Here is a 12,545-nt window from a genome sequence, read left to right on the forward strand (position 1 = left end):
TTGTGAGTGTGGGAGTGTGTGTATCGGTTGTGCGTGTGTGTGTGTGTGTGTGTGTGTGTGTGTGTGTGTGTGTGTGTTGTGCGTGTGTGTGTTTGAATTTCAGAGTGTCTCGCCTGCCAAGAAGAGGCCCTCTGCAGAACCGACAACACACAAAGAATGCAAGACTAAACACAACTCAAGACTCGTTAGACCCCCACACACACACACCAACACACACACATATGTTTTCTGTCAGAATCTTCGGCCAAAATATTTTGACCCCGAAAGCGAGTTCCATGCAATTTACAACACATAACGCGTTCCATGCACCGAGGTCCCCCAGCGCCCGGGAAGTGGGTGGTAATGCTGAGACGTGGCGCCCGGCCTTTTCTTCCCTTCCCTTCTTGTTCTAGGTTTGCAACAATAAAACAACCCAAGATGGAGTCCTGTACTTGGCTTAGCCTTTATTCCTCGCTTTGTTGAGGGATAAAGGCAGAAATGCTACCAAACAAACATAAAGCCCCCTAACAATGAGTTTGTACAAAGGCAGCGCCGCGGCGAGCGCACGATACTGATCCTTTTGTTTGCTGCCTGGGATGGACCAGCTATCTGCTTGCGTGTTAGCCCGTGATAGCGTGCGGTTGCTGTGTGTTTTGTGCGCATTCACACAGAAACACCCGCGCAACTCAAAGCCACGACTGTGTTTGGGTGGCGATTTATACATGTGCCTGTGGGGCATAAGCATTTTGGTTGATGTGTGTGTACACATGTCTTGTGTGTTTGTGTTCTGTGTGTGTGTGTGTGTTCATGTGTTAATGTGGATCATGCGTGTATGTGTGTCTCAGTATGTTTGTTGTTCTGTGTGTGGGTGTGTGTTAGTTAGTTTGTGTGGCTCTGTGTGTTTGTATGTGTGTGTGTGTCTCTTGTACGTGTGTGTGTGTGTGTCGTGTATTTGTGTGTGTCATGTGTGTGTGCATGTGTGTATATGTTTCATGATCATGTGCGTGTCATGTGTGTGTGCATGTGTATTATGTGTGTGTGTGTGGATGTGTGTAATTTGTGTGTCCTGTTGGCGAGTGTGTGTGCTCCATGCGTCCCTGATGGAGTGGTCTGTGTCTCCCAGCAGGGGGAGTGGAGTGGGATAAATGGGCGGACTGGAGCACTGTGGTGCTGGTGCTGCCGGGGCTGAAAGCATCAGAAGCCAGGAGGCTTTATTAGAGTCGGGGGGGGAGAGGCCACTTACATACGTACTGCGGGAAGTCGAGCCGACCGAAACACAGACGCAGAAGCCCCTTAATCCTACACGGCCCCTATATGACGCATCTCTCCCACTCTCTCACTCTTTCGCTCTTTTTTTTTTATCTCCACCCCCTATATTAGTCTCCCGAACACAATTTCTTATATCTTCTTCCCGCTCTCTCTCAATCAAGAACAAGGTCTTTCCGTCTTAGTCGCTGTCAGAGCTCTCTGAAGCCACCGGCTCCCTGCTCAGCTCACTGGTTACAGTACGCTCTTTGTTCCCGTTTTTCTTTTGGAATCTTTTTTATTTTCTTCCTCTCTCCATCTCTCTTGCTCTCTCTCTCTCTCTCTCTCTCTCCCTCCTCGCGCCTTGTGAATCTTTTGTTGTTGCCGTGTCTGTCAGTGGAGCGGAGAAGTCATTAATCACTGGTAAACGTACGCAGAGCAGCGAGCAGACACCTCGGGGGGGAGTTCTCCATTCTGTTTCAGAAAATGCTTTTCTGAACACGCTCCAGAGAGAGAGGGAGAGACGGAGAGCGAGAGCGAGAGACAGGGAGCGAGGGAGCACGAGGGAGAGAGCGAGAGAGTGAGAGAGAGATTACCAGAGCACAGGTGCTACGTAAGTAAACACACAAATTTGAACTAAAAGACAAAAACTACATTTTATTTGACAGTATTGTTTTCATTTCAAACAAGTTTCTTTCTGGGCATCAGAATGATGAACATAAAAATTTCCTGCCACCAACAAAATGTCATAATAATTAAACAGCAATAAATAAGTAACAGCGAGTGTTTTTCATTTGTTTTAGGGCTCTCATTTCATCAGTATAACTGTCAATATAATCATCTTGTTTATGGAACTGTATGGTCCCCCTTGGAAGGGGAATTTCGGTTAATACCGCTTCAAGGACGGCCACGATGTATCAAATATCTTAATCCAAGGAGTGCTTTAATGTCCAATAAAACAATGGTTTAGCGGAATTGCCGGGCTCTTCTTCTTACTTTTTTCAGCAATAAAACATTCTGTCTGTTCTCTCTAGGACAAAGCTGTTCTGTTCTACAACAGAAGAAGTCGGAGGCAAAATGAAAGTGAAGATGTTTAACACTGTGGAAATTAACTCACATTGAAACATACATTACTGGACATTGACTAATTATGTCTGACATTGACTAATTATGTAAACATATTAGGGGTGTAACGATTCATGCGATGCATCGATGAATCGATTGTCAGTCCTACCGATTCAACTAAATCGATCTGCTAATATAAATAAATAGAATGAATCGCTTTGGCTTCACCAATAATCGATATAAATGCTTTAAATCGTATGAATCGATTATGATTAATGTTTTAAGACTTAATTACAAGTTTATTTTGTGAAATGCAGCTCGGTAATCCGTAACTCTGTCATCAGCTAGTCAGCCCATTTTTTCACCTTTCAGAAGAATACAGAGAGTCAAACTCACATTATTGCATGTTTATATCACGGATATAGAATTTTGGTTCAAAGTAACTGAATCGAATCGTGGTTTACAGAATCGAATCGAATCGTTCCAACAAAAAAAAAATTGTCCTTGAGTTGAATCTAAACTACTGAATCGTTAATCGAATCGAATCGTCTGAAGCCAAAGATTCACATCCCTAAAACATATACTTTTGATACTGCATATTGACATGTGCACAACATTCTGGAAACACAGGCATGCAAGTTATTGTAATTACAGTTAAAAACAAACTCTATATATACATAAGGAACAATATACAGAAGCAGGAGATGCTTAGCTACGTACCAAAATGGAATAAGCACCGACACAGCCTTCGAGTTTGTCGTTTGAATTCATGACCGGTGCAAATAGGATAACGCTTCGCTTAGCCTAAGCTAGGTATAAGTGACATTTTTATGACATGTTCTATGGTAGACTTCCAGAAGCACAAAACACTCTCGGGACTTCTTTGTTTGTTGCCATTTTATGTGCAATGCAATTTATTGCATTTTTATAGTCTGCGGAGAGCAGAAACAGCCGTTAGTGACAGATATAGGCAGTGTACTGTTATATCTCTTGACATGTGTTCATTTCTCCTATTTTTTTCTTTTTACTTACCTACATTTGCATATGTAATATTAAAAACCTTTGGTAGTTAAACAAAGAGACTTTCTCTGCCATAACAAGGCGAGTAATATGTTACTAACAGCCATTATGCTAATGCTAGCTGTACCCTAAAAGTGGTGGGGTTTCTTCACTGCCTTCTCTTTTGTTACAAGCCTCACAACAGCCCTAGCTAAAGCTATCACTGAAAACATTGCCTTGCACTGCCTCAGGTTCCCGCAGACTCTCAGTTTGTTTACACCCAGGGGGTGGTGTCAGCACAAAAACAGAAAGGCAACTCGTTTTAGATATATTCCACCGGACGGTCCGGAGTAAGTTATTCAGAAGCTCGCCTGCTCTTTGACAAAAACACCGGTGTCATTAAGGCTCTGTTGTGCGCAAGCCGTTTTCTGCTGACGGTTGTTCTACAGGAGGTGGATGCGTTGTATATGTGTGTGGGGGGGGTGTGGGTGGGTGGGCAGGTGGGATTGTGTCGGTGGATGGTGCGGGTATGGTGGGGGTGATGGGGGAAGTTGGGGGTTAGGTTGAGTCTTTATTTACCCTAGGCACAAAGAATCGATGCATCTTTACCCGGGGAGAAGTGTGCGGATCAATGGAAGGTTTCAACAAGCCTCTGTGAAAAAGAAAAAAATCGATGTCTCTTACATACCATTGATGGCTGTTTTGGCCATAGGAGAAGAACTGAAGAAACCCACAAAAACAACAATTTATTGTGTGAGAATTATCCCTTTTGCACTCTTTCCTTTCCTTTCACATACATCCCACTGCATTTCTTCATTTTCTATTTTTCTCCGGAACAGTCCTTATCTTATCCTCTTGTCCTTCCGTCAAGCCTTGTTTGAGCAACGTCTTCCTCTCAAACAGGGCACGTTTTCCCCCGGAGCCGCGTGTCCGGGCACCGCGCCCAGGCACGGCAGCCTGTGGGCGGAGGACCTCTTGTCCCCTCCCCCTCCCCCCCACCTGCTCCGTCCCAGCCCGGCCCCGATCGGATACACGCTGCCCCCGCGGGTCTCGCGGTAGCAACCGATGAGGGACGGATGCCCCCCACTCCCCCTGCCCTCTCCCGCCAGCAAGCGACTGGATGGAAGTGTGGTGGATGAGGGGGGTGGTGCTGGTGGTTGTGGTGGTGCTGGTGTGGGGGCGGTGGGGGGATTAGGATAACAGAGCAGTCGGCCGCCTGCATGTCACTCAGCACGGTGCTGGATGACAGAACAAGCCATTAGGAAAGGCAGTGACTTCACAGGCCATTAGGATAGGCATCACACAGCCACACCGCACAGAGCACAGAGTAATGGCAGCGTGTGAGAGAGAGAGAGAGAGAGAGAGAGAGAGAGAGAGAGAGAGAGAGAGAGAGAGAGAGAGAGAGAGAGAGAGACAGAGAGGGAGGCTGAGAGAGAGAGAGAGACAGGGAGAGACAGAGACGGAGAGATAGAGAGAAGGTTGACTGGCATGGCGTGTGTGTGATAGAGAGAGGGAGAGCAAATGTTACGCTACATCACCATCCTTTCTTGTTGATCGAGAAAAACCACGGATGTGGTACAAATCTGAAACCTGTAGGTGTTTGCGCACATCAAGTGGGATCTCTGGTAAGCCTTCCCCCACGTGTAAACACACTAAGACGGTTGGAATGTGTTGCTCCTTTTGTGCAAACAGACTCCAAACAGACACTTTATAAACAGGGCCATAGTAAGCAAATTAATAAGTAAGAGAGAGAGGGATAGATGGCAGACAAAGACATTGAGGCATAGTGCGAGAGAGAGAGAGAGAGAGAGAGAGAGAGAGAGAGAGAGAGAGAGAGAGAGAGAGAGAGAGAGAGAGAGAGAGTAGAGTAGAAACTGAGAGATACGGTAGTCTGTCTGGCTTTGATCGATGTCGAGTATGATGCTGATGAAGAAACTGCTGACACTGTGCCACCATGTGTTAATAATAACAGCATAAGTAGTGAACATGAACCGAGTCATTGAGTTGAGCTAGATTTGCATCATTTGATAAATGTGATGTTTGCCTAGCGTCAAGATGCTGTTTACTGTGCAACCTCTTGATCAACCAAAATAGAGCCAAACTCATAAACCACCAAATTCTGCCCAGTCTTCTAAAACAAATATTCAACCATTACAAACAAGGGGTATATTAATAAAGACTTGCCACCACCACCACCCACACCATCATGTTCCATTCCCGTGTCCATTTCTATCCTTGTTCTCATCTCTATTTTCTCTAGTTGTTTCCGTGGCGCAGGCCCCAGTGGTCATTATTAAAGAGAGAGGGAGAGTGGGAGAGGGACAATAGCGAGAGTATGTGAGAAAAGTAAAGAGAGAAAGCATGAGAGAGAGAGAGAGAGAGAGAGAGAGAGAGAGAGAGAGAGAGAGAGAGAGAGAGAGAGAGAGAGAGAAACGGCAGCGAGAGAAGCATCAACACGCATCAGTCCCCCCACCGCTTGCCCTACGTGGTCCACTTCCAGCCATCCACCCTGCTCCCAACTCCTAGCGGACCTATTTACTGAACAAAGTGGATTGTGTTTGGCTGTGCACTACACTTACAAACGCTCCTTTGATACCTCTGCTTCCATTTCTCTCCCTCTCTCTCCATCTCACGATCCTAAACACTCTCTCTCCTTCTCTCTAAGACAAAACCTAATTTATTTCTTTTTTTTTTCTCTCTCTCTCTCTCTCTCTCTCTCTCTCTCTCTCTCTCTCTCTCTCTCTCTCTCTCTCTCTCTCTCTCTCTCTCTCTCTCTCTCTCTCTCTCTCTCTCTCTCTCTCTCTCTCTCTCTCTCTCTCTCTCTCTCTCTGCCCCAAGCTTGTCCCTGTTTACTTGTTTAAGAGGCGTCCTGAGGACACGTGCGTTGGAGCTGATTCAGGACACTGTCAAGGCAGTTATGGGAATCCGAACTCTCGTATTTTCATAGTCAGCTATAACAGCATAATCCTCGGCAGAACAACAATGGCATACAGGCGTTACCTTCCATATCTGTGGCTGGATAGTTAATAAAAAAATATCCAAAAAGCCTACTTTAAGACGCTCCCTTGGCTTTTCCTCTGTGGATTGGACGGGCCTCCAAGTCGAATACAATAAGCCACACATGTTTCCCTTTGCACAATATAGGGCCCAAAAACGCTTGGATATTGTCAGAGTGGACTCAGCATAAACATATGTGGGGGCAGAGAAGGGAGGAAGGTAAGAAAATAAAAAATAAATGAAAGCAATTGCCAGACTGGAATTATGTTTTTTTGGAGAAAAACAGCACACACCCAAATCCAGGCAGGAACGTGTGGAGTTTTTCTATGCGAACTGACATACAAAGCAGTTTGTTGTGACAGAACCTCAGAGTGTTAGACACTGGAGTATGGGCTGCAGCAAGGCCTCGCACTTCACACAAACATTTAGACGTGTTGCTGGGTTTCCCACCTCATCCAGACATGCACCGCGTCAACCTCCGACCCTCTGTGTTGTTCTCGCATTGTGATTACCATAACTAGCAGGTTTAACGGAAAGGCAATTGACTGTGATTTCAGCCACTTGCCTTGCTGATACGCCGACATGTTGCATGCAAACTGAATAAAAAACAGCTTTGTGCAAGAGTACAAGCACAAACAATGTATTTGCAGCCTTGTCCTACCAGACTCTCGTACTTCCGTTATTTGCACAGAGACTTTGGCCTCTCTCCATTGACAAACGTTACCTCTCTTGAAGGAAGGTTAGCGTTTAAAACTATTTGATCTGCCCAGGGCTACTCTGGATCTGCCATAACCAATCGCTAACGTCTTACTACAATTCAAACTAGAGCACGACCTCAACGTCATTGTTCTCAGTCATTCCCTCTGTTCGCTAATTGGACCGGCAAAATTTGACCGGAGAACACCAACGAATATACCGCAAACCCAGACGTAGTACTGAAGGGAAATGAATATTGAGCGGAAGTACGTAGGCGGGCGGAGCCAGGCTAATGTATTTGCAGATATATAATGTATATACTATACAGTATCGTGTTTAAAGAAACATGTATATGCACGTACTGCAGACAGAAAAAAAAACACAGATCAGGACTGAACATTTAGTCCCTGATTGCAAGTCAATGAATCCTCTGCGTGTGTGTGTGTGTGTGTGTGTGTGTGTGTGTGTGTGTGTGTGTGTGTGTGTGTGTGTGTGTGTGTGTGTGTGTGTGTGTGTGTGTGTGTGTGTGTGTGTGTGTGTGTGTGTGTGTGTGTGTGTGTGTATGAACCTTGGTAACACACCACCACAATGACAATATCTAGGTTAAAAACAAGGTGTGCTATCCGTGATTAATGGCCACGTTTAGCTTCTGTGTCCTCACTGTGGCGGGGAGATGTGGAAGCCCTGCCCTGCTTGGCCCGGACTTCATAGCTTTGCCCGGCCAGGCCACTCACTGCAGGGCCCTGCCTCTATATATTCACTTTCTGGGGAAAGCAGGACTCTGTGACAAATTGCATTGTTAAAAGTAAAGGGAGAGAGGAGGGAGAGGGGGGGCGGAGGGACTGAAAGAGCATTGAACTCTGCTCAAGCTTCTCTGAACATCCGTGCGTAGGAGCAAAGAATGGCCCAATAGAGCCGAAGGTATTTCATTGCTGCAAAGCGTAGAGACGCTCATCTCCAAAGACTGACCACGGTCGAGGTCGGATGGGGTAACCTTTTTGTTTCATCCAGTGCTGTGTGTTGTGCAACAGCCTCACATTTAGAATCCCCACGCAATCCTCATACTAAGTTACCGTGGGATCTCCACATTCATCACACATTTAGTCAAAACCAGCGCAAATCAACAACACAACAGCCAATCACACAGGGTCCTTACGCTGACGAGCATCTGAGGGAAGGGTCCGCGAGAGTTCTCCGGAACGTTGACGGGGGGAATGACCCAGTCTCTCTTCTGGCGGTGCAGCCCCCCGGAGCGGTGGCCTCTCGATCCCGGGAACATGATGACCGTCGGCGGGGCGCGGAGCTCCTCCCCCTTCTTCTTCTCTTTCATCTCGGGGACCTTGGCCTCCTCTTCTGTGACCTTTAACCACACGCCACAAACAACACAAACAGCAGAGTCTCAGTTGGGGCATGATGGTACGTGATGATTGAAGACAGAAGCATTAACATCGGTGTGTTGCTGCGGCTCCAGTTTCCTAGGGCCAGGGTTCTTTTGTAAGGTCAAAAAACATGTTATTTTTTTAGTAAGAACTAGCAGGCAGAGAAATATCATTCCAAGTTGCTTTTCTGATTTGGCACGTTCGTTGGTATTTTGTTATGTTGTTGTTTTGTTGTCGTATTTACACCACAACAAGTGAGGCTGTCTGAGATCAGCTCTAGCATAGAATGCAGCCATATATGGTAGAAAAATAGATGATCATCTACTAACAGAACTTTAACTTATCAATCAACCCATCCCATATTAATAAAATGCAGATGGGAAATTGTTGGCAGGAGAAAACTGAAAGCACTATACAATTATATCAATTGTTGGTATTTGAGCATATTGTAAATAAGCATGGTTCCCAAAATGGATCATTAATAGCACACACGGCACGTTTATATGTATATGTGTACTATGCATATATGTGGATTGATAAGGGTCATGTGACCCTTATCAATCCATCTTCCTGTCTCCCATTTGTGTGGGTCTGAAGCAACGCCTCACGTACATCATGAACTAGCTTCGTAAAACATTAAAATGAATCCCGCTTCAGGATATCTTCTGTCAGAGTGGTAATGATGATCACACATAGGTGATGGAGCTACACAGCTTCAGCCGATCCATACGTCTGTACCCCTAGGTGAGCCCAGAGAACGCAGCTCGGCCCTGACTACCCCTGCACTTCATTTCAGACATCAGATTGACGTGTTCACACCAAGGTTATAATAAGTCCACCACATAAACACCTGCTCTTGCGCCCCTGCATCGTATTCTCAAGCCCCCCAGAGGAGAGTAGCTGGTCACATGTTTGTCGTAATCCTAATGATGCCAAGGTTGGCTATGAGGTGTGAGGTGGACAGCCTATAGCAGGCGGCTACTCCCGCTGTGACTGACATCAACACACCGCAGGTCAGCGGGAAAATAAATAAATACATGAGAACCTGTCAGCAATCAGTCACGATCATCATTGTTCAGGTCGGCCTTTCCATCTCGATCACACTCTCATGAGGTAAGATTCCATCCCATCTCTCTGTCTCTCTGTCTCTCTCTCCTTTCTCTTTTTAACCCTCACCCTATTTTCCTTTCTCTAATATAATTCTCTTTTCTATTTCTCTCTCCCCCCTTTTCTCTCTCTCTTCCCCCTATCTTTATCACTGTCTCTCTCTCACTCTCCATCCCCACTCCCTCCTGAGTAAATTCTGACAGCTGGTCTCAATAGCAGCTATTCTATGTCAGGCGATGTGTGCACCGGCATGTGAAATCCAGGCAAGAGAGCTTAGAAGCCGACTGTCATATAACGCACTTGGTTTTAGTGAGCTTGTCTGCCTAGCTAAGGGTTAGCATTTAGTTTTGTTGTGTATGTCGTGCGTTGGATGTGTCATATGTTGCATATGACACAATATTATCAAATACATACATACATTCCTGTAATTGAGCAGAAGTGTAATCAAGTTCTAATATAATACATTTCTTTTAGATTAACATTATTGTATGTGTGTGTGTGCGTGTGTGTGTACACGTGTGGGAGTATGTGTTCATGCGTGAGCCTGTTCGACTGCACTGTGTGAAAATGTGAATTGCATATGTAAGGTTGTCAAATACAAGCAAAAAGAAACCTGACTCTTCTCGCATATGAAAAAAGGAGGGCTTCCATCAACGGCTGCATTTACATATAAAAAGGTAGTGTTTTTAACACCACTTCCAACATGTCATTCCACCTCACTCCCTGTTCCCCCGCATCACCTTCCCTCGTAGCACTCAGCCTTACGTTCCTCCCCTGGAGAGGGAAAGCGTGTAAGGAAAAGTAAAAAGACAACAAGAAGTGAGAAGAGAAAGAGAAGCAGCAGAACAGAGTGTTCGCATCCGACGGGAACGGCTTCTGGCGCACCATGAAAGCCATGGGTCTTTGCCCTCCTTGTGCATGGTTTCCGCTCGCTATAAAAAGAAAGGCGCGGCGTCTCTTGTCTTTGTCTCTACCTGTTTCATAACAGCCGCCCGGGCGTCTCTCTCAGAGGGCCCGCCTGGTGTCTGTGTGAGTGGAAACAATCGCTTTCAAGGCTGACTTCATTAGATGAATGCCCGCGAGAGATAAACTTTTAAAAGGACGCTCAAAAAGGAAAAACAGCCTCTCTCTAAGGGTGATGTTCGCACACTGACATATGTTGTGGCGTTTTTCATGTTCGGTTTTCATCGAGCAGTGTGCCACAATTAAGACGTCAGTCATGTAGTGCAGTCAGGTAGAGGGGAAGGGGGGGGGGGGGGGGGTTGAGAAAATAGATCAAAAGTGAGAATTATATATTGTGGAAGGAAGAGAAAGCATGGCGAAAAATGCAATCTCCTCTCCCTGGCTTATCCGCCGAGCAGAGCTCACCGCCAGCGCCATGGAATCAATCAGTCCGCAGCACCTCCGGTGTTATGGATTAGGTGCCAGAAAGATTTAAAAACCGCTAAGTCGTGTTTCACCGGCGCCCACCTTAAGGGGGGCTAGGGTGACTTTTCTCCATTGTTTTTTTGAGGGTGAGTGTGGAGGGCGGGGGTAGGGGGGGTCAGAGTTTGCACAAGGACCACATGTCCTCACGGTTCAGAGCGGACCACCTGGATCCCCCCCCCCCCCCCCCCCCCCACCCCACCCCACAACCCCGGCCCTCTTCCGGCACCAGACTGCACCAGCCACAGGATTAGCCAGCCTGCAGACACATGTTGCCGCGCTTCACGTAGCATGCACTTGTGAGACGGGTTCACTCAGACATGAACACGAGCTGCTCCGTATGGTCCGCATTCAGGGTGGTTGTGGACACACAGACATACACAAACACACACACACACACACACACACACACACACACACCTGTGTATGGCCTTAAGGAGCTGTGGCTGATGCAAAGCGGTGTGGTTTTTAGTTTTGGACAGTGCGAGAGTGGACAGACGCATGTTAGGGCCTGGATGGATGAATGCTTCACCTTTCCATGCAGAGAGAGAGACAGAGAGAGAGAGAGAGAGAGAGAGAGAGAGAGAGAGAGAGAGAGAGAGAGAGAGAGGGAGGGAGAGAGAGAGAGGAGAGAGAGACAGAGAGAGAGAGAGAGAGAGAGAGAAAGAGAGAGAGAGAGAGAGAGAGAGAGAGAGAGAGAGGGAGGGAGAGAGAGAGAGGAGTGAGAGAGAGAGTGAGAGAGAGAGAGAGAGAGAGAGAGAGAGAGAGAGAGAGAGAGAGAGAGAGAGAGAGAGAGAGAGAGGAGTGAGAGTGAGAGAGAGAGAGAGAGAGAGAGAGAGAGAGGAGTGAGAGAGAGAGAGAGAGAGAGAGAGAGAGAGAGAGAGAGAGAGAGAGAGAGAGAGAGAGAGAGAGAGAGAGAGAGAGAGAGAGAGAGACACACAGAGAGAGGAGAGAGAGAGAGACACACAGAGAGAGGAGAGAGAGAGCGAGAGACACTCAAAGACACTTCAGATACTCACAAACTGCCATAAGTGTTGGGAGAAATACAACAATGTGCGAACGCAGCAGCAAGATTCGTCACCTGGTGTGATGAGAGAAGGACCTCAAACTCCCCATAGACTCATCACCCTGGACTCACTCTGCACACAATAATTGCACTTATCCTCCGTAATGTAAATACTTTGTATTTAGAGTGTATCTTTAACTTATCTGTTTATACGAGATACTGTCATTTTGGTAATTTTTATAATATCGCACACTTTACTTTTTTAAGTACTTTCATAGTTTAACATTTGATATAGATATTTTGCATTTAAAGGTTCATACTTATTACTATTGTAATATATACCTTACCTTTTTACATATTATTTTATAACGCTGTTTATTTAATTGTTCCCCTGGTTTGGCAATCTAAATGTGTATTTCTCATGCCAATAAAGCCTTTTGAATTGAATTGAATTGAATTTAGAGAGAAACAGAGAGGGGAGAGAGGGGTGCTCAGTGGGCTTGACAAGTTGGGCGTCTGCACCATGTCCCCACAGCGCTGAGGGGCCAAAGGTAAAGTGTGAAGTGGACGATGGGTGGGGGGTCAGCTGGGGGGCGGGCGGGCGGTTGGCGGGGGGGGGGGGGGGGGGGGGGGGGGGGGGGGGGGGG

At 46.4% G+C, this 12,545-nt stretch overlaps 1 protein-coding gene across 1 annotated transcript in view; it reads right to left on the reverse strand.

The window, feature by feature from the left end:
- LOC115543285 (cadherin-4) overlaps positions 1 to 12,545 on the reverse strand; it is a 240,099-nt gene that overhangs the window by 55,752 nt on the left and 171,802 nt on the right. The window contains exon 5 of the mRNA XM_030355708.1: positions 8,138 to 8,341. Coding sequence (XP_030211568.1) covers positions 8,138 to 8,341 — 204 coding nt within the window. The remainder of the gene's footprint in view (positions 1 to 8,137; positions 8,342 to 12,545) is intronic.

This window comes from Gadus morhua, chromosome 1, assembly GCF_902167405.1.
Source record: "Gadus morhua chromosome 1, gadMor3.0, whole genome shotgun sequence".
Taxonomy (NCBI): domain Eukaryota; kingdom Metazoa; phylum Chordata; class Actinopteri; order Gadiformes; family Gadidae; genus Gadus; species Gadus morhua.